The 22,502-nt window shown below is 34.1% G+C and overlaps 1 protein-coding gene across 1 annotated transcript; it reads left to right on the top strand.

Annotated features, from left to right (window-relative positions):
* Positions 1-5,987: 5,987 nt before the first annotated feature.
* Positions 5,988-15,925, top strand: LOC136798715 (radial spoke head protein 4 homolog A-like). The gene is made up of 12 exons (XM_067055371.1): positions 5,988-6,195; positions 8,652-8,841; positions 9,223-9,424; positions 10,509-10,618; positions 10,799-10,826; positions 11,062-11,169; positions 11,738-11,835; positions 12,975-13,116; positions 13,585-13,694; positions 14,029-14,176; positions 14,542-14,659; positions 15,619-15,925. Exons 1-12 carry the CDS (start codon positions 6,080-6,082, stop codon positions 15,842-15,844), a joined length of 1,596 nt encoding a protein of 531 aa, XP_066911472.1. The 5' UTR covers positions 5,988-6,079; the 3' UTR covers positions 15,845-15,925.
* Positions 15,926-22,502: the final 6,577 nt, after the last annotated feature.

Genomic DNA, 22,502 nt, shown 5'->3' with positions numbered 1-22,502 from the left:
AAATATATTCAATTCAATTCAATTCAATTCAATTTACAACTCACACTTTTTAATTACATTAATTTACATCTTGATATTACAGCTATCTTGTTAGATGTTTTGTGTCGAGAGTTCTAGCAATAGTTTATCGTTCAACTTGGAGAGGGAATGTTTGTAAATATAGAATTTTTTTCATAACAGTTATTTGGGGGGTCGGAATTAGGCAGTGGTGTCAGATTTAGACGGTATATTACAATTTTTTGGGGGTTTTTAATTTAAAAAAAATTTTAATTCCTAAGCAGAGGGAAATTTAGCAAAAAGTCAAAGGGAATCTAAACGTTGGTATATATGTGAAATAAAAACTCAATCCAAATGAAGATGATACTAGAGAGTATAGCTAGCCCTCTCCGGTGGAATGGCTGTTGTTTAAAAAGTGCCCAAATCTTTGATATTAAAAATGGTAGATACCTTTTCAAGTTTTCAGTTTCAATTAATGACCCGTCATTTTCTCATTCAAGGGACCGTGAAGTCGGGTGACTTGCATCAGTGGAGGGAAACTTGCATAGGCATCAAATGACTGACCAATCAAAGCACATCAAAGCAGCAAAATTTCAAAACAAATTAACTACGCAGCTACGCTCGAAGCTCTATGTATGGCTCTACTGCTCTACTCTACCATTTTTGTTTTGATTTAACTTTGTATTTTAATGACCAGCCAGGTCATTCATTTGAGGGCTATGCAAGTTTCCCTCCACTGAATGCAAGTTACATTGTATTGTATTGTTTTGTATTGTTTTCTTTGATAGACTTTATGAGCTATGAAATATTTACAAGGACTGTGAACAAAAATATCCTTTAAGAGGATTTCTAAAGCCATTCACAGTATAAACTAGCTACAGTTATAAATAATGATGATATAATATATTATCTACGTTATCTTTTTTAGCTAGGTGATTTTGCAAGGTTGGTTTGAATATAGAATACAGCCTTTATGTATAAGCAAAAGTACGTACAAGTTATAAAAACGCAGGAGAAAAGGAAGAAGAAGAAGAAAAAAAATATATATATTTAAATCTAAACTAAGTTTTATTAATTATGAAAGGCAAGAAGACATATTTCAGTCATTATTGCTTTTTAGAGAATCTTTGAGTTTCAATGAAAAAGCAGAGCATGAGGATTCCGCATATTTATAGCATTGTTTGTTGTTCCAAAAGATAGGGGCATAATACATCATAGGGTGTAGAGCTTGATTATGATGTATAGTGGAGATATTGTTTTTGGAGTTCTTCCTTTGGATTAGGAGTTTATTTTCAGGAGATCTTTTAAATAGAGAATTTAAAGATGATGTTAAGTTTTTGTTTAAAAATTTATGAACGAGTTTACAGGATTCTAAAATATAGACATTTAGAATGTTTAATGGTTTAAAGTTCTCAACATTATCAGCAGACTGTGGGCAAACCCGATCAACATATTTAGAACATTTAGTAATGACTTCATTAATTTTGTACAGACCAGATGTGTTAGGAGAACCCCAACTAGTAATACAATAGGTGACATGGGAGTAGATCAAACTATAATAAAGAGAAATTAAATTTTTTTCTAGGTAAGAACCAACCTACCTTATGAAGAATACCTACACTTTGTTTGATCTTTGTGTGTAACTTTTTTAAGTGCTCCTTCCAACTAAGTTTGTGGTCGATAATGACTCCAAGATATTTTGCTTCTGTGACACGATTTAGTAACTGACCTGAAATCGATATTTGAAAGTCTTGAGTTTGTTTGATGTTATTGAAAAGTATATAGTTAGATTTACTAATGTTTAGCGTTAGCTTATTTGCAACGAGCCAGTCGCTTATTATTTTAAGTTCAGAGTTGACAAGTTCTTCAAGTACAATAGGATCTTTATGAGACATTAAGAGACACGTATCATCAGCAAATAGAGTTTTGGAAAATGACGAGTTTAGAGGAAGATCGTTTACATAAATAAGAAAGAGTAGGGGTCCTAGTACCGATCCTTGGGGAACACCATGAGCCATACCAAGGGACTTAGATTTTTCCTGGTAGCAGCAGACACTCTGGACTCGGTTTTCTAGATAACTTTTGAACCAGGCTAAGGCAGGGCCCCTAATTCCAATTTTGTCTAGTTTTTTTAGAAGGATTTCATGATTTACAGTATCAAAGGCCTTAGCTAAATCTAAGAAGATTGCACAACCAATCTCCTTCCTTTTTAGGCATTGACTGATGATATTGGTTAAATGAAGAACAGCGGTGTTGGTGGACTTACCTTTCTGAAAGCCAAATTGATTTTCAAATAAACTGTTTTGTTTTTTGAAGAATTGAGTAACTCTTTCATGGACGATTTTTTCAAATATTTTGTCAAACACAGGGAGAACTGAAATTGGTCTATAATTTTTTAGGTCCGTTTTGATGCCACTTTTAAAAGAGGTGTTACCTTGGCATGTTTTAGGAGGTTAGGAAATACTCCTGTGACTAACGAGGAATTTATTATAAGAGATAGTGGTTCCGAAATCAGATCTGCAATAGCTTTGATTATTCGAACAGGAAAAGAATATATATCTTTTGCCTTGCCGGCATTGAGATTATTTAGATGTGTTAAAATTTCATAAGAATTTGTTTTCTGAAAAAAAATGCTTGTATCACATGTTTTGATCTTGTTCATGTAAATTTCTGGATTAGGGTGATTTGGAATTTTCTTTAATAAGTTGGGAGCTACCTCACTAAAAATATTCATTGAAGCCTTCAGCAATTTGGAATGAGCCAGAAAAAGATTTCTTTCCATTAGTCATTGTACTTGGTATTTTGACTGTGTTTTTCCTGCCAAGATAAGAATTAAGATTTTTCCAAAACTTTTTAATGTCATTTCTTGAAGAGAGAAATTTTTGTTTTAGATGGAGAAACTTTTGTTTACGTATATTTTTGTTGATATTGTGTAGTAATAATTGATATTCTCTGAGAATTTGAGGGTCTTTGTCTTTCATGAAAAGTCCATAAAGATTGTCTTTGATTTGCATTTTGTTTAAAATACTCTGAGTCATCCAAGGGTTTTGTTCAAGCTTGCGTTCGTTTTTAGTTAGAGGTTTATTAGGAGCATGAAGATCGAATAAAATTTTTAACCCATTGTGAAAAAAGTTATACATATCATTGGTGTTGTTCAATTTTGATAGTGTATTTACAAAATCAATATTTTCAAGATCTTTTCGAAATTCATTTATGTCAAATTTGGAGTAATCACGTTTGAGTTTTTTTTTGGACCTTGGAATATTTTTGTGTGTGCGAGGAATTAAAAGAAAATTTGGCAAATGATCACTGATGTGTGGGATAAGATTTCCACTAATACATTCATTCGAAATATCGTTATAGAAAATGTTGTCAATTAATGTGTGGTTGTTTTTCAGTGAACCTTGTAGGTTGTACAATGTATGGAAAGAGATAATTTGATGTCATTTTGTCAAAAAAATAACCTGTGTATCTATGAGACTCTGTGTTCATCAGATTAATGTTGAAGTCACCCATCAGTACAATCTTTTTGTTTTCTTTTTTGATTTTATTTAAAACTCGAGATTCAAGTTCATTTGTGAAAAGCTGAATGCTGCTATTAGGATGTCTCTATAGACAACACCGACCAATATTTCATCCAACTCCACAAAGAAACATTCAAAGTCAAGATTCTTACCCTTTGTTGAAAAAGATAGGTCTTCCCTTTCTTTGAAATTTATTGAGTCTTTAATGAAAAAACCAACTCCAGAGTTTTGACTTGAGCCAGACATTCCAATGTAAGGATGGTAGCCATTGATTAAGTGATTTTCTGATAGTTGGTCATCCTTGATCCATGTTTCCGAAATACCTACAACATCAAACTCATGACGAAGAATGGTTAGTAAATGTTTCAACTTACCTTCATTTTTATTTAGGGATCTTATGTTGGTATGTAAGAAAGACAGGTAGGAAGAACCTGCCTCCCTGGAAAGTGTTAGAAAATTATTGATATCATAGTACTCAAAATTTATAAAGTTATCAGTATTGTCAGAAGAATTTAATGTAATATTTAGTTGAGGGAGATGGTTAAATTCTTTGAAGTCATTAGTAAAATTAACATTGGTGGAGAAAGTTGAATTGTTATTAATAACTTTATTAGCTATTGTTGTTAAACTCGTTAAAAATATTATCATCCATATGCTGAAAAGGAAAGTTTAGACAATCGTTACATGACCATAATTTATGGTTAATGTTTAATGGAGATATATTTAAGCATTTTAAGTGGGAGAGACCACCACCAAGTTTACACTTGACGTGTCTCTTGTGGCCAATGACTTTATTGCAATGTTTACATTTGTTGTTCACTTTTCACTTTCTTTCACTTTTTAAAACACTATATACAATGAATAAAAACCTGAGAATGAAAAGAGCTCATAATAGAGAGCTTTCTAAGCCATTCGTCAGTATAAAACCTTCGAACCTTGTGATAAAAATTTAACAAAAGGGTTAAAAAAACTAGGGAAAAACTAAGGTAATCTTTATATAAAGGTAGCAATATTTACACACGCAAGAGGTTGGAAGGTAGACTTCCATAAAGTAACTCAAGTTATATTATATATTAGGAAATAATACAAGTATTTATTGTAATTTGTATAATCTTTTCTTTAAGTGCTTGCAGAGAGAATGGGATGACAATTCAACTACATTGTAGCAGTCAAGTTCCTGCCAAGCTAAGGGTGCATGATACATTAGGGGACAATCAGCTTGATCATAATGAATAATTGAGACACTGTTTTTATCATTTCGTCTGGCTGGGTTTTTTATGTCATGCTTACGAGGATGGCTAGTAAAGAGATTTATCGATGATTTGTTGAGTGTGTTGTTTAGGTATCTATGTACAAGTTTACATGCTTCGAGTTTATACAAAACTATGAATGTTTAAGGGATCAAAGTCATTATTGGCTTCAGGGTTGTCGTTTACTTTATTGTTTATAAATTTAGAACATTTATATATAAATTTGTTTATTTGATTGAGTCCAGAGGTTTCAGGACTGCCCCAAGTACTTACCAGTAGGCATAGGCCAGATGGGATGTGAAGAAGGCATAGTATAGAGAAATAATTACGTTTTGAATATACCTACCTATTTGTGTAATACTTTGTCTTTCTTACTAAATTTGTGTGATGTTCATCAATGACGACTCCAAGGTATTTATAGCTGGTTGTGTTTTTGAGCTGTTCACCTGAAACAGACAAGTTAAAGTCCTTGATTTTATTGTGCTTGCCATAAAAAAGAATAAAGTTTGATTTTGAAACGTTTAATGTTAGTTTGTTACATACAAGCCAATTTGATATCTTGTTTAGCTCTGTGTTTAGAATCAAGTTCAGTCTGGCAGGGTCGCTATCACTGAGAAAAAGACAGGTGTCATCGGCAAACAAGATGCTTGAAAGAGTTGTGTTGAGAGAGAGATCGTTAATATATATGAGGAACAATAACGGTCCTAAGACTGATCCTTGTGGTACACCATGAAGAATAGAAGCAGGCCCAGATTTTGTTTGGTTAATTGAGACAGTTTGAAGTCGACCTGATAGGTAGTTTGTAAACCATCTGAGAATGGGCCCTCTTACTCCTAGGAATTAGGTTATTAGGTTATTAGGTTCTGAGTGATAATAACATAACCTAACACATTAAGTTACAATAAGTGACTTTTTTACAGGATATTGTAAACGTAGAAGATAATGGTATGGTGTCATATTGTCATATTGTAAAAGTAAGAATTTCACCTTTTTTGATTTTATGGAGAAAAAAAATTCCACGAGAATCGGTATCGCCGCTGCTCGGCTACCATTTTAGTTGTTTACAGTTTATACCTAAATAATAGCTTATAGTATTTTTCACATGAAACTGACTTTTATTCAATGGGGGGTCCGCACGCTCTGTAAGGTTTAAAAAAGTATGTTAGAAAGTAGGTAAGTGCTTATTTTCTGGTTGTCATGGTAAAATATTCGAAAGGTTGTAAAGTAGTAGAAATTCAAAATGGCGTAGCACACACACACAAAATTTACAATCACCAAAAAGGAAAAACGCTCTAAATCCCAATTAAAATGATGGAGGTCGCCAACAAACAAAAAGAAGACGACCCTTCAAACTCGATTGAAGATTATATTTGCAATGCAAAAACATTCTTGCTCCGTTCAGATGGTAAATCAGGTGTTACAATGTAAGTTCTTGAATATTTTTTGAGAAATATTTTTCAGCTTTTTTATTTTATCCAGCTTAAAAAGGTACTTAATTAAGCTTAGAAAGTTAGTTGAAGCCAATTTCTGAGAATGACAATGTAATTTCAGTTTTCTAACTATTTTTAACTGTATAATTTCTGACATGTTCTGCATGCAACAGGATGAAAAAACAAGTTGTCTACAAACTATATACCAGACCCGATCAATCATCGAACTTGTCGAACCAATCGAACAATTGAACTAATCGAACTCCATCGAACGATTAAAGTTCAATTAAAAAAATTAATCGAAACTTAATCGAACACTCACAATTTTTGAAGCAATACAGAGCAATAGCAGTTTCAATTAGTTCGTTCAGTAACTAAAAAGTTCGATAAGTTCGATGATATCAAATCCTCATATCTTCCCTCGCTTGCAAAAAGCTTTGTCCTGGCACGCGATTGCCATTTCGAAAGTTCCCGGACTTAACAGCTTGACGTTTATTGTACCCGGATATTTGTCTATCCGGAATAAAGTCCGTCCAGCCCCTCTGTTGCGATTTCGCGCAAGGCCGAGTGGCAGAATACTACGGATGCCCAACAAACCGCCTCTGGCGCTAAAAGGAAAGGATACAGGAAAAGTGTGTAATCCATTATCGGAAGTAATTTCCCGATTTATATACATTCCGAATTTGGCTTTGAAAAGAAGCTAATATACGTTGACGGAGCAGCACAAACTTGTCGAACAAAATTGGTTTATCATCAAACTGATCGAACCGAAAACCCATTAATCGAACTTAATCGATTGTTTGATTGGTTCGACAAGTTTGATTGATCAGGTCTGGTATATAGTTCTAAACCCTCAATTGTAAATGAAGTGTGCCGTCAAAGGCCATCAGGTTTTTTGTCTGGTGCCAAAAAGTGTTATTAAATTACTCTACAAACAATTTCCAGTGCTTTAGGGCAATGGAATTGGATTTCAAGTTTACTGTAAGATCTACTTTGGGCCATTCCAGAATTTGTCTGTAAAAGGCAAGGGGGCGGACGACACGGGATTTCCGAGGGCAAAAGTTCACTAAAATTTGAATTTTCCAAGGGCAAGGCGAGAGAAGAGAATGTATGAATGTCCAAGGCAATTGAATTAAAAAAGGCAAAAAAGAGTGGAATTTCCGATGGATATTGCCGAAATACATGGATTTTAATCAGAATTTCCGATCACCACTGGAAGAGAAAAATTATTTCAGAGGCAACAAAAAATTAAAAAATGCACCTGGTCTGAAGGGGGGGGGGACAAAAGTTTTCTGGAATGGCCCTTTCTGAATTCGATATGTGGGCGAGTTGTCTTTATTCATTATTCATTATTTTACAACACACACCAAATTTTATGGAGATTATGGCATTTTTTAGCCTATTAAAGCCTGTTAAAGCCTAATAATTCAAAATACAAAAGTTTCAACCTAAATCAAGAAATATTTGCTCCTCTAGGCCATTTTTTCACGTGAAAATTTTAATTTTCCCGAAAGTTTAAATGCTTGTGAAAAAGATTTTTTCGTCAAATGTGCAAAAGTTTGTACGTGTAACTGCGTCTAAAGTACAATGCTGGATATTTGTTCAATTTTTCTAATTTTCTCAGTCAAACAAGGGGTTTTCCACTTTCAGCCTGCCTGCCCACTGTGGTGCCAAAACTATCTTTCAATGTTCAACCATAACAAAGTGACAACCTGATGGATCAGAAGTTGATCAATTATGGTTTGATTCTCCCACCTTATGGTTGAAAATATGAGAGTTTAATTGTGACTCCTAATGTGATTTAAACTACCTAAAAATTGCAAACGAAAACAGGGAGCTAAAATACACCCAAATATTTGGGGGACCTGATATGTTTGGGGGAGGGGCTGTAATTTCAATGGTCCCAGGGCCACCAGGGCTGACTATTTCCTCTATTATTTATATCACCACATTTTTATCCAAAAACCTTTCATTTTACAGTCTATCAATTCTGTTTGTTTTCACTTGTGTCTGCTTGTGTCTACCACCTTGAATTAACCATTACAGTCAATAGAATAGAAATGTGACTTTCCTAAAAACGATATTACACAGTAAATCAACAAATATTTTGTACTAAGTATAGAACTGGGGGCTGCTTAAAACGCTTTTAATCTTTGGGGGACCTATTTTTTAACCTGGGACCTAGACCTGAGCTGACTCTATGATCTTACAACCTATAAAAACATGGTATTAACCAACGAGGCAAACAGGAAATCAGAATATTTTACCAGTCAAGTTTCACTTGAAAGAGCTAAATTTAGTGATATTTTAGCTTTTCAATGATATATGCACAAAAAAAGAAGTTTGTGTTCAATATTGCCTAACTGTGTAGTTAACAACCCTTTTGACCCTTTTTTAATTAAGCACTACTACCATACTTTTTATTTTGATAAATGTTTATTCAATTTTAGGTATGACCATCTGGTTAGCATTTTGTCCAAAATGATTGAAAAAGAACCTGAGAATGCAGCTGAATTACTGAAAGAGTTTAGCCGCAAAGAACACAAAGCTAGATTCATTCCTGAAAAAGATACCATTGAAGAAAGAATTGAGACCACAAATAAAGTGAATTTAGCAAATGATCAAAAGAACCTTTTTAATGTAAGAATTATTTTTCAAAAAAAATGCAAGTACACTTTCAATTTTCTTATGACTACTCCAGAATCATAAATAAGTAGCTCAGCTTGAAAGACATGACTAAATTTATTCTAAGTAATCAAAAGGAGATGGGTTTGATTCTTCCTGAGAAGAAATTAGATTAACTCTGAACACCTTGAAATGGTACAATGTGCACTGCAGAATGCAAACAGTTTAACATTAAAACAATCTTAGCTCGGTATATTCCATTTTTCAAACCTGACTCCATCTTTCCTGCAAAAAGAAAATCTAAAAGGTCAACTAGTTGCCTTTGTGAACGATGGAGAAAGTAGTAGTCTCATGAAAATTTTTGTCTAAATTCATTTTGTTTCTCATACATTTCAGCGTAAAGACATTGAGGTACCAAATACTGTCGGTGATAATGAGGCAGAAGAAGAAGAACGTCTCATTCTTGCTGATGTCATGGAAAACGCCTTTTACTTTGAACAAGCTGGAATTGGCCTAGGGAGAGAAGAAGTTTTTCGTGTTTTCCTTGCATTAAAACAATTGACTGATTGCTATCAATTGAAATCATGCAGATTTTGGGGTAAGAACAGGGCTCCCACAGCTCCTCAAATCTCCTCAATTCTCCTTAATTTTCAAATGTCTCCTCAATTCTCCTCAAATCTCCTACTTTTCTCGAATTTCTCCAATATTTTCTTCAAATCTCCTCAATTAGATTTGACCAAAAATAAAAAAAGCATTCAAGGTAGTATCGCTGGCCTTTGAAAGATGTTTCGAAAGTTGATTTTCAAGAACAACATGTAGCTTTATTGAATGAAAACCTAACCGGCCCCAAGACCAATTTGCTAACAACAATATTATTTAAAACATAAAAACTCAATTTTTTCGCTCGCTTCGTTATCGCAGTACACAAAAATTTCTTTGAGTTTCTTTTTGATCTAGCAAATCTAAAATTTGTCTCTTTTTCTTTCATGATTTAGGGTATCTTGGCAATTCGATTTTAAAAAGCTTTAATTTTAGAATTTATAAATCTTTTCAGGTCTTTGTAGTTTTACACTTAGAGCCACTGCTCCCCTCTAAGGATAATTACCTAGGACCCCTCCCCCAAGAAGGAGACTTTGGTAAACCTTTCCTTTGTTTAATTCGTAAAAAGCTCATTTTTGCAATAAAGGAGACAATCTCAAAAGATTTTTGTGCATCTTTCAGGAAGAGCCACCACCCCTACTGCATGTTTGGATGATGCCGATGTAAAACATTACCTAATTTTTTCATTGAGCAGTACAGTGTTGCTTTTTTAACAACAAAAAGCATCATTTTAACTTGACAAGTTTACCGTCAAGAAAATCTCCTCAATTTTTCTAAAAATATATGAAAAACTCCTTAAATTGTTACAGAAATCTCCTCAAAAAGGCGAAAAATCCTCCTTAATTCTCCTCAATTCTCCTTAAATTTGAAATTTTGAAAGCTGTGGGAACCCTGATAGAAGGAATGTCTTTGTTAATTTTGAATCCCTTTTTCCGTGTTATCTGTATTAAATTAAGAAATCCAAGTTCAGTTTGACCACTGAGTATAACTAATTTTTAGCTACACTTTTAGATCCTAAGCAAGACAAGGACATATCTGCTGTTCTAAGTTTAAATACAAATTATTCATCTTTGTTTGTATAGGAAAAATTCTTGGCTCTCAAGCCAATTACATCATTGCTGAAGTTGAATTTCGGGACGGTGAAGATCCGCATAAAGAAAATGAAGATCCTGACAACCTGAGTAGTTCAAGGGTATGTCATAGTTTAATTCAGCTTGGTATACCTTCTTAGAAATATCTTTCTTTATTTTAGGGTCGTCGGTAAGTCGTTTAGTCAATAAGTTTGTAATTCATGTCATTCGATTTTGTTAACCAATACATTTCAAAAATCCCAAATTTGTGATAATAGATTAAAAATATGTTTTTCTTTTAGATTAGTGAAGCAAATGAACCGATAGAAGGTACGTTGTAATGGTTTGATTATTCCTTCTTTCTTCTTTTGAAAACAGGATTGAAGTTCATTGTATATTAGTATATGTATTATTTTTCTGATAGCTCCCATCAATAGCTATACTAGGGTTCAATTCATTTGAAAGAGTAATTTTTAAAGTTAAATGTGACAACCTTTTCACTTATGGTAAGAAATTAAGGAATGAATGATAAATATTTAGTTCTTTTTTTTTTTAATGTTCTCAGATGAAGTGGATGACATACCAAAACCAGATTATAAACCACCTGTCACTATACCTCAAGAAGATTATGGTGAAGGGTGTAACTCCAAAATATACTACGTCTGTAACGATGGTAGGTTTAAAAAAAAAACTTGTATCCAAACTCAAGGCTCGGTCGATTATTGCATTTAGTACTAGTTTTAAACATAAAAAATCATTTTATGAAGCCTGGTGATGTTGTCTTTTCTTTTATTAGCATAACATTTATAAGCATACCGAGGCTTGAATTTGCAAAATAATAAGCGTAAAACCAAAATTGCAGATGCTTCGAAAAAAAACTTTCGTATGCAAATGACCAAGCATAATTTGAGACTGAAATTGATGCATTTTTAATGAGCTTTGGCCTGAATTTCCTTTACGCTTTATAAAGCAATAGTGTAATTTTCGAAAAGCCCTGCAAATAATTTTTTCTTGAGAATTTCTTATCTAAATGCTATAATAGAAAAATTTGACAAATGCCTTATTTTGAAAAAAAGGTACACATTTGATTTCTCGTTTCTTCTTACTGGAGGTGAACTTTTCTAGACTTCTGCAACACGATTCTTCTTGGGTTGGCTTGTCGTAATAGAGAAGTGGCCTTAAAGTACCTATTTGTAACACCCATGCTCTTTATTTTTATATTGTGATAATTCTTATTTCAGCTGGTTTATCATGGCATCGTTTACCGCCTGTTACTCCACAACAAATTCACGTTGCTCGTCAGATCAAAAAGTTTTGCACTGGTGACCTCGAAGCACCAGTAAGTATGGCCACTGATTGCTTTTCCAGGCTCTTAGTCTAGTTGTAACTCAATCACTGCTTTCTTAATATTTTTTCAAGGGAGTTTCCCAGTGCCTTTCATGTGTACTATGGCGCTTTCAGTATTATAAAAATATGGAGGCAAGGGGACTAGGCTTGAGTTTTTTTCTTATTATTGTTTTTTGTCTCCAATAAGGTTATTCTTATTTCGACCTTTCTCTGGTAATACTGTAAGTGTTTCCTGGAATCCTATGCTTAATCCTATTGTTGTCAAGCTTTTTGGTTGGTGTTTCTTATTATCAAAACCTTATCTACTGGGTCTATGTTTTTAAAATTTGGTAATTTTGGTAGTAAGATTTTATTAAAATGTCAAAAGGTTTTAGAGAGCTAAAAAAATCTCAGTGTTCTATTAGTAAAAGAACATGAGAATGTAGAAAACACCTCCTGATAAAATAAGCGTAATCTAGATCCCTCATCTCTAGAAACCTGAGTACGTATAAGGTTAAAAAGTAATGATTGTTTCGTAATTTCAAATCAAGTGTACCATAAGTGGATAAATTTTCGCGTGTACTAATTTTCGCGAGACGAGAATTTAAAGATTTCGCGTGGATTAAATTTCGCGAATCAAGGGTCTTTAAAATTTTTGCGTGGATTAAATTTCGCAAAAATGGCCTTTTTTATTTAATTTCACGATATATAAATTGTAACTAGAAAGGAATGTGTGTTTTTTAATCGAACAAAGGCAGACAAAGTCAAAAGCTATCAAAAAAACTTTTAAGAAGTTACTAGAGTTTATAATTGAAATGAAGAGTTGAACTCGTGATATGTTTTGGTTGTAACATGTTATCTAGATTTCGCGAACTTTTATTTTTGCGATCGTAAAATTCCAAATAATTTTGCGTGGACTAATTTTCGCGAATCAAAGACAAAGGCCTTCAAAATTTTCGCGTGGACTAAATTTCGCGAAAATGGCCAAAATTTCGCGAAAATGGCCAAAATTCGCGATAACCGCGAAAATTAATCCACGCGAAAATTTATCCACTTTTAAGGTATTCAGTTGTCTTTCCCACACCTTGTTTTGTGCGAATTATGACTGCAAATTATACATGTAAATTATATACCAATTAATTTCTACTCCAGATTATCAGCTATCCACCTTTCCCTGGTACGGAGATCCATTACTTGCGAGCTATGATCGCCAGGATATCAGCTGCAACACACATCAGTCCTCAAGGATATTACATCTTTGAAGAAGATGAAGATGAAGAAATTGATGAAACAGGTATGATACTGCTTTCTGATTGGTCAGTTCTCTCCAATGACGTCATTTTGTGAAGGAATCTGCAATTGGATTGGTATTCACACGGTGTCCACTTTGGTCGCTTATGAATTGAATTGTGATTTTCTCCGGAATCATTTCAAAGCGCCTAATAATAACGAAGATGGTTCCTATTCATGATATGCACCACTGCAATGACTTAACGAAATTATGCAACTTTTTAGTTTTCGTTCCACCCAATACGTCACTTTTTCTATTGTTTAAGTGACGTATTGGGAGGAAAATTTTTAAAATTCTCAGAAGACTCTCCAGTGGTGCATATCATGAATAATGATATTATTTAGATATTATTTAGATATTAATTATTCAATTAATCCTCTCTCAATTAAGTTCTTCCAAACCAATTCGATTAATAAGACCTTAATTACTATCTTGGAGCTATAATTCACTTTTCCTTAAAATTCTATCCAGCACGTAAAACGTTCATTCCGAATATCGAGTTTGAAGGAATTCCCGTCAGTGACTTGTGTGATGCTACCAACACATTTTGGGTCCATCATAATCCATACATTCTTCCTCAGGTATTTATGTCTAAATTCTTCTAAATTACTTAAACAACAATAAACTATACGTTTGGCTACGTTTTGAGAGATTCTTCTCCCATCATCGGGCCAATAAACTATTTCCACCTATTCCGAATATATCAGTTTTATGTTTGTAAATGAGTTTTTAAATTGTTTGCCCTTATCTTTCTCTATGAGCCAATGTCAGGGTCTGAGAAATAAATGAACGCTGGAATTGCTGGTTGGATTTAAGGAAATGAGCCTTATTAAAAGATTAGGACGTTTTAAACTAAAGCCAGTAAGGCTTATTTCCGAGTTCAGGCTTTTTAATAACTCTGTGTGTAATTTGTAGGGTCGTACAACGTGGTTCAATCCTTTACAAAAAAACGATGAAGAAGAAATCGAAGAAGAAGAAGATGAAGAGGAAGATCGTGAAGAACCTGATGATATCGAACCTGAAGAAGGACCTCCTCTCCTCACCCCTCTCTCCGAAGATCTAGGTAATTTATAATTCTTATAGAAGGACCCTCTCTTGACTAATTCCACTCCCTGAAAATCTAGGTAATTTATAAGTCTCTCATTGAAGGGCCCCCTCTCCACCTCACGCCACTCTCCGAAGATCTAGGTAATTTATAAGTCTTTCAAAGAAGGACCCCTCTTGATTCACTCTACTCCCTGAAGATCTAAGTAATTCATAAATCTCTCATTGGACCTTAAGAATCAACCTCTCTTTCACCACTTTCCGAAGATCTAGAAGTAACAAAAGAGACACACCTTGTATGTTTTACTCTTCTCGCGCCATTCTTAAATAAACCTAGGTGAAAATGTAAATATTTTAAACATCGAGCATGATTTTTGTTTACAGAAATCAATAGTCAAACAGCTTGGACAGCTAATAAATCCACTGGTTTGGTTTCTCAATATGCCATCGCTGTCATGCATAGCAACTTGTGGCCTGGCGCCCATGCTTTTGCCGTTGACAAGTAAGAATTTTTTTTATATAAACCACTATGTGTTGAAGATAATACACCCCTGTGTCACAGACCCGCTGGGGCCCCAGTCCCACTGGAAAATTTGGCAAAAGTTTCATCCCCGGTGGGAAAAATACCCTAGAATTTCAGCCCCACTGAGAAATTGACTTTGATTTCATCCCCATCCAAAATTCATTGTTTAGAAATTGTACTTCAAAACCATCCCTACTGGATTTTTTTAACCTTAAAACAATAGAATTTTTATTCCCATTGAGATTTCAATCGAAATTTTTATCCCCACTGTAGGAAAAAGCTTCACCGGGGCTGTGAGACAGGTGTGTAAGATCATTTTAAATTGAACCTTTCTTTCGATGTCGTGTCTTAATGAATCATAACTGCAAATCGGAGAATTACTTCTTGGACTTTATTTTAAGCACTACGGGGAGTTTTACCCCTTTTTTGTATGCATTCTAAACCCTTAAGCAAAATTTATGAAAAGAGCATGGCGTTCTAAATTCTTATGGACTGGAGATATCGGTTTTTATCCTTTTCGTTATTCGTTAAAAATTCAGTGTTCTACTTTTCTTCTGTGGTGTAACTGCATTTTGATGATTACTTTTACTTGTGCAGTGATTATGAATGAAATGTGTCGATAACTTCCTACTTCCCATGTTGTGGTTTTAAGTTCTCAGAAATAAACATTTTTTTGCTTACCACATGTGTTATTAAAGGCTGATTACCAATGTACTTGTCGTCATCAATCAATCTCATTTAAATCGAAAGCTAATTAGAATTTGAATAGGTTCTAATTGGGTGCCTGCGTTTCTCTATTATCTTCAGTAATTTTAGTAAGTGATGTTTTTGTCTGGAAGAAGATAAGAATGCCTTGAGTCTTTTATAAGAAATCTTGAACATCTTTTTGGGATTATTATGGCTTTATAAATTCTCATTCAAACTCTTCTTATTTCTAGGAAATTTGACAACATTTACATCGGCTACGGATTGAAATACAGTTCTGAAAATTACAGTCCACCTGCACCGCCCGCCGCCCAAGAAGAATATCCAAGCGGTCCTGAAGTAACGGAAGCCGAAGATCCAACTGTCGAACAAGAGCGTGCGCTGGCAGCCGCTCAACAAGAAGCGATGGAAAACGAAGATGAGGATGAGGAAAGTGAAGATTATGATGAAGAAGATTAAAAAAACATAATTTCTCCTTTTTTTGTCAAAAAAAAAATGATGAAAAATGAAAAAAGACACATGAATATTCATAACAAAATACTTCGTGAACTGAATTGATTTATGTATGTTTTGGATATAATGAATGTCTTTTTGACAGGAAATTTGGTGGGATGAGTAATATGCAATTCCTGTGAAATGACGTGACGCGTCATTTTGGATCAATTTGGTACGTTAGAACTTGGCTATTCAGTAGCCTCTTGTCCAGACAGACTGTTACGAGGCCTCATTCGAGATAAACCATGTCATCCTGAGAAATTGAATTTCAAAGGATATGAAAGTACTTTAGAAAGCTATTGAAAACATCACTAACAATCTTTGGATGTTTTCTTACAAGTGATTTAGGAAGTTTAACATTTATATTAAATTTTAATGATTTGTTTTGTTGATTAGTGATATTAGCTAGTCTGTTATTTGTCAGGTTTATAAAGGGCTTTATAATATTTTATGTGTTGAAAGGTTCACGCGGTTCACAAAGTGTTTGATGGTGGTAAGGGCTCAGCTGACACGCAACGTTGTTTCGACGTTTAAATAACGTTCACGACGTCCATATAACGTTATTATTAACAAGTTTGATGGTTTAAAGTGGAAAAATGTTCTATTCTTTGGTCGCTTGATAAAAAATAAGAATGGGTTGCCCCAAATATTATAGAAATTTGAAAAGTTATCTCGATTGAAGAAATATTTTGATCGATTTTTTCGACAAGTTTTCTTTTTTAATTATGATTGCTTTTTTTTCTTCACCAATATTTTGCTGAAGAATTTTTTCAAACACAAATGTTTCTTTTCACGAATGACCTTCTTATCTAATGCATAAATGGTGGGATTGTAAATTCAAATGGGGGTTCATAAAATTACAGTGACAATTATAATTAGGTCTTTTTTCACGAAGGACGATTTTTCAGTGGATTTTTCTAGTGGGAGGGTAGACTAGTAAACTAGTCGTTGAAAACAGACCCATATACAAAAAATCAAGCTCCAAATAAAAAGGATCGAAGGGGTGAAGTTGCGCCTCTTTTCTGAATTTCAACGACTAGAAGCTACTTCCCTCAAAAAACGTTGTTTAATTTTACAACTTTTTTTAGGTTTTTGAGAATCCATCCAACTTTTTTGACTAAATGATATTTCATAGTAACATTGAACATGGGAACATATAAATAAATGAGCATTTCTAAAAACACAATAAACATAAAGAAAAATAAATGCAATCCCGCACGGGTCAGACATACAGAAATCTGTATGTCTCTCCTTACGATTTTAGGTGAAGAAAAAAAGGCGTTGGAAGTAGCTTCTAGTCGGTTATTTTCCTATTCTCTCACGCGCACTGAATATTTAATTAGTGTTTACATTATTTGATTGACAGTTTTATTATAAGGTTATAAGTAATTACCGACTAGTTTACTAGTCTAGTGGGAGGGTTCTGCACCGGGTCAATGATACGTCTCCAGTTACCAAGATATTTTAGGGGCTTTGTAATTGATTTCTATCGGTATTATGTAAAGTAAATATTTTCTATATAAACTTGACATTCACATTAGCTTGTTTGTGGAAAGATTAATTTATTGGTTGAATTCTTTCACCTCAATTTAACCTTTTTTCACCGTGGTTTCATTTCCCATCCAGCGCCAGCTCCAGCTCCAGAGGAGTCTCGCCTCTACCCTCGGGCTTGGAACTCAATGCCCGGGTCGTGCCACCACCTGCTAGTATGAAGGCCGGTCTCCACTTGCGCGCGCTTCGATCGCAACTTTGGCTTCAATCATTTTTGCTTGGAGAAAAGATTACGTCATAAAAACGCAGCGCGCGCTTGGAAAAAAAGTTGAAGGTATTTCAACTTTTTTTTCAAGCGCGCGATCGTTACGTCATATCGCACCAATGGAGTTGCTTCATTTTTCTTTTGACCAATAGCGTGGAAGCTTTGCTCGAAGAAGAGCGATTGAAGCGCGCGCAAGTGGAGACCGGCCTTGAATCACGGAGCTCTTTAGATAGACTTTCTATAGATAAGAAGCTCTTCTGAAATATGTCGTTTTATATGAAATTTGTCGTTCTTTTTGTCTATTTTTAGAAATGCAGGATTCTTTAGTTAAACCCCCTCCGCAGATCGTGTTGTTTTGATTTTTGAGGAGTGAGTGATTGGAAGAAAAATGGCTGACTTCTAGTGGAAATGTTTATTTGAAAAGATGTTTTGTTTCTTGTTTCTTATTTGGTCAGTCTCTTCTTTGTGTATATGTGGCTTTTCTTCATGGTTCTCTGCAAAATTCTTTGGCTCATTTTTGGTTGTTTTTTGTTTTGATTTGAGAGGCAAGAGAAGATGGAAAATCTTATAACATCAGTTATCAGTACTTGTTGACTTTGTAATCTTTTTCTATTCATAACTCATACAATTTTAGGAATGGAGTATTCAGATTGCAAACACTGTGAGTTTGTTTTTTTTTCATTTCAGCTTTCTTTTTCCTAGGTTTACATGTGATAATTAAAGGATTACTCGGGTACGTACAGACATGAGACTTTTTAAATTTCCAGGACTCAAGTCAAAGGTTCTTTATCAAAAATATATGGTTGTTGGACTACCAGAGACTACTACATAACACTGACACACTTTTGTGAATATCTGCTATCCCTTTGTTTTAAGTTGAATTACGTACCATATCTATTCCTATGATGAAATTACACAGTTTTGAGTAGAAATAAAGTTATGGTAAAGCAGCACTGACAAATTTCTCCAAAAAATATTTTCTTTCAAATTATGAAATATTAAAAGTCTTCTTACAACATTTAAAAATGATTAAATTTTTTCACCATGCTTATCTTATGTTTTACTCAATCCTAGTAATTTTTCCATAACATATACTTACGTAGAGGCAAATTTAGCAGAATTTATGGAGAAAATTAAGAATTCTCAGTTTGCCAACAAAAATTTCTCAAATGTACTGTATAACTTTAAAAATTTACATATTTTTAAATTGCCAGATTAGTGTGGCAAGAAAACTATAGCCATAAATCTTCAATTGTGAAGTTAATTTTACAGTACACGTACTTACAATTTACAGAAGAATGGGTAATATATGTCACATGTTATTGTTCAACAACCCATTTTTTCAACAGCTCACTTGTTCAACTAATTCTTGTCAAATTGTTGTCAAACAAGTGGGTTGTGGAACAAATGGGTACCAAAATGATAGACAAGTCAGTTGATTGAGAATCCACTTGTTTGACAATCTATATAGCTGTTCGACAGACCAGTTGTTAGAGAAAAGAGTGTTGAAAAGAGTGTTGAATGTTATACTACTAGTGTCAAACAACTGGTCTAATAAATGAACCGTCGAACGAGTATACTGTCGAACAAGTGGGATTTCCCCAAAATTATAGTTGTACGTAGATGAACATTTGTCAGAATTTATATTATGGTGAAAATTCAGAATTCTCAGTTTGACAACAAAAAATTCTCGAATAGGTAGCTTTAATTTACATAATTATATTAAATTATAAGGTTAGTGTGGCAAGAAAACTCTTAAAAAATATACAGTAGACATAAATCTTAAAGTGTGAAGGTTAATTTTTCAACATTTTTGGTGTGATGAGAAAATTCTTCAGCACATATAGCCACAATTTATAGAAAAAGGTTAGAATTTATAATAATTCCCTTCTCTCACGACAAAAATGTTGCATTTTTATCTAAAATTATGAATACGTGTACCCAAAAACTTTTCTGTCACCATATAAATTCTAGATTTTCTATCAGAGCTATCTTATCACAGCACTAAATTCTGCAAATTTTTCACAAATTAAATTTGTGCATGTCAGATGTTACATTTTTCATGACAGACTGAAATACTTAATTATAATAATACAATTATAATAATAATTATGCACCAATGTGTCATTGTTTTGAGGTTGGAGTTTTAGTTATTCAACATGACATCTTAACTAGCAAAAGGTCTAGCAATTTAATTTTCTATGTGTACGTGTAATTTTCCTGTACTTGGCTAGTACGTGCTAACAGTCAGGACAGGTTGTTTTTTGTAGCAGTGAGTCTGTTGAAGAGGGTCGGGCTGTCAGACAGCAGCCCCTGGCAGTAATGACATTGAGAGTGATGAGAGGGAGAATCTTTGGAGTTTCTTTAAACTAACCAGGAAACACTGTTTATTCTCACGATAACCTAAAAATGGTTTTCAAACCGTACCAAAAATTTTAGTCAACTGCATATTATGTTGACTAAAACTTTTGGCACTGCTTGAAAACCTGTTTTAGGTTATCATGAGATATTAAAAGTGTCAGAATTATTGATTATTATGATATGTTATTATTCTAAAAATAGTGTCAAAATTTTTTCAAAAAGGTTATATTGCTGGACACGTACTTTTGAGCAGAGTTCCTGCCTGGTTAGTGTTACTGTTGTATTCATAAAAAAAGGGTGTTGGAGAGGTTCACTTAGCCACGATGGTCTGTAAGTACTAAAAAAAAAAAGGAAAAAGTCTTTAGGGGGAACCAAAATAGAAAAAATATTTCTTACCTTCTTGAATCTTGAATGAAAGAGGTAACAAAAAGCCCCAAAAGCACAACATATTAAGCACCAACCTGCTTAGGGAAAACTGAATAATCCTTGTTGTACACTTTTGATGATTGTAGAAAACTGAAGCTAGATTGCAAATACTTACCTTTCTAAGAATGTATGTATGAAAAACAAAAACAACTAAGACATAAAAGTTTCAAAACGTTGTGGAAAAGTGGCTCATCCTTTACCACCAAAAATTCAAAACAAAGTGGTCTGTCGGCTTTTCTCCCTCCAAAATTTAGGAAAGCACTCCTCCGTTCTCAAAACCTTCAAAATGAAGCCGTGGCAGAATGTTCTAGTCTGTAAATCAACAGCCTCTCACCAACTTTTGCTCGCTCTCCTACGCAGCTCCTATTCTAGCAAACGCCCGCCGCCTTTATGTTCCCGCCCTCTGACATGATTAATTTACAGACTAGTTTGCTAGTCTAGAAGCCTATATGCTTCGATCACTTTTTTGTGGGCCCGTGATTTAAGAATCGGCGACGCCGATGGTCCAGTGATCAGTCCCCCGTTTTAAAGCATGCCATTTTGAAATTGATATCGAAAGTGAAAGTCGTCCTATATTGAAATCTGATTGGACGATGATGACGCATTTGCCGATCTTTTCTTCGGAAATTCGTGTTTGTCCTTGGTGATGACAAGTCAGAAAATCAGAAAAAAAGTCTGTCAAACAGTCAAGGTTATGCTTTGTTGAGAAGTATGAATGAAATTTTGAAATGAACACAACTGGATGGTAAGTATATACCCTTTCATCAGTCCCACTCTCCTCATCTATTTGCTTTTTCAGGTAGGGGGGCTTTCCTTTTTTGTTTTTTCCTGTCGTCATGTACTCATGTGTCCAGCAGATGGTGTCAACGTCAATCGCACTAGACAGATAGGAGACCCGTTGTGTGTTTTTTTATAATTTGATGTATACATTTCGCCATCAGTTTATCAAAGAAGAAATCATAGCATGGATTCCCAGGCTGCAATCGCACAAGCTCCAACGAAAATCCCAATTGAATGTAATTGAATGCAATAGAATAATTGCAACAACAGAACAAGCGCACTTCAAAAAACCATAACATTAGACATAAACTCAAGCTGAAAAATCACCCGCGAAGGACAAAAATATTCCTTATTCGGCTGACGGTAAATTATTCTCCTGGGAATAGAATGGTCAGACAATCAACTCAAAACATTGATATTTGAACCCGCTGAATGTGTGACGTCATAATTACTGCTTTCAGTTTGCTTGTTTTGAAAGTTTGATGTGTGTACTACTACTCCGTCTTGGTGGAATTCTTTAATAGGCCATTCCAGAATTTGTCTGTAACAGGGGTCGGGGACGGATGACACAGGATATTTCCGAGGGCAAAAGTTCAGAAAGTTTTCACCTAAATTAAAAATTTCCAAGGCGAGAGAAGAAAATGTATGAATTTCCAAGGCAATTGAATTAAAAAAGGCAAAAAAGAGTGGAATTTCCGATGCATTTTGCAAAAGTACATGGCTTTTCATCGGAATTTACTACCACCACTGGAAGAAAAAAAATTATTTTCTAGGCTAGAAAAAATTAAAAAATGCACGTCGTCCGAGAGGGCTAACAAAAATTTTCTAGGATGGCCCAATGGCATGAAAACAGAACATGCAATGTCTTTAAGAACATATTTCTAAAAGGCTTTTGTTGTTCTGTAAATATTTCTTTTTGGATTAAGAATTATTCCATCTATATATTAATAGCGGTGCTTTGTGTGTCTGTGTGTCACCACTTTCGTTTTCGCTTTGTTTGTGTTTTAAAATTATGACTTTTAGTCTCTTGCTCCACAAATTTGTTTTATTGGATTCACGCCATTTGCAAAAGATCAGATAGAGCTTGGTTTAGACTTTGTTTTGAAATTTTAAGGCCCATTTACATTTAGTAATTTTAATTTCTGCCCAGACATGCCTTTTTCTCTCTTCTTTTGTTTTAAATGTTTTCGAATGTATTTGACGATCGTATTTATTAATGATATTTGAATTCTATTCAAAACAAAACAATTTCAAAAGTAAATCAAAACATGCTCTTGTTTCCCGAATAGACGGGGGGTC

This window comes from Clytia hemisphaerica, unplaced genomic scaffold, assembly GCF_902728285.1.
Source record: "Clytia hemisphaerica strain Z4C2 unplaced genomic scaffold, Clytia hemisphaerica genome assembly, whole genome shotgun sequence".
In the NCBI taxonomy this organism is placed as follows: domain Eukaryota; kingdom Metazoa; phylum Cnidaria; class Hydrozoa; order Leptothecata; family Clytiidae; genus Clytia; species Clytia hemisphaerica.
This window is presented reverse-complemented; position numbering and strand designations above follow the sequence as displayed.

Bases quoted from the DNA above. Each gene is read 5' to 3' on its own strand.
- LOC136798715 (XM_067055371.1), top strand. From the start codon at position 6,080: ATGATGGAGGTCGCCAACAAACAAAAAGAAGACGACCCTTCAAACTCG. The intron at 8,842-9,222 runs GTAAGAATTATT...CATACATTTCAG, and splicing joins ATCAAAAGAACCTTTTTAAT to CGTAAAGACATTGAGGTACC. The intron at 10,619-10,798 runs GTATGTCATAGT...TTTTTCTTTTAG, and splicing joins ACAACCTGAGTAGTTCAAGG to ATTAGTGAAGCAAATGAACC.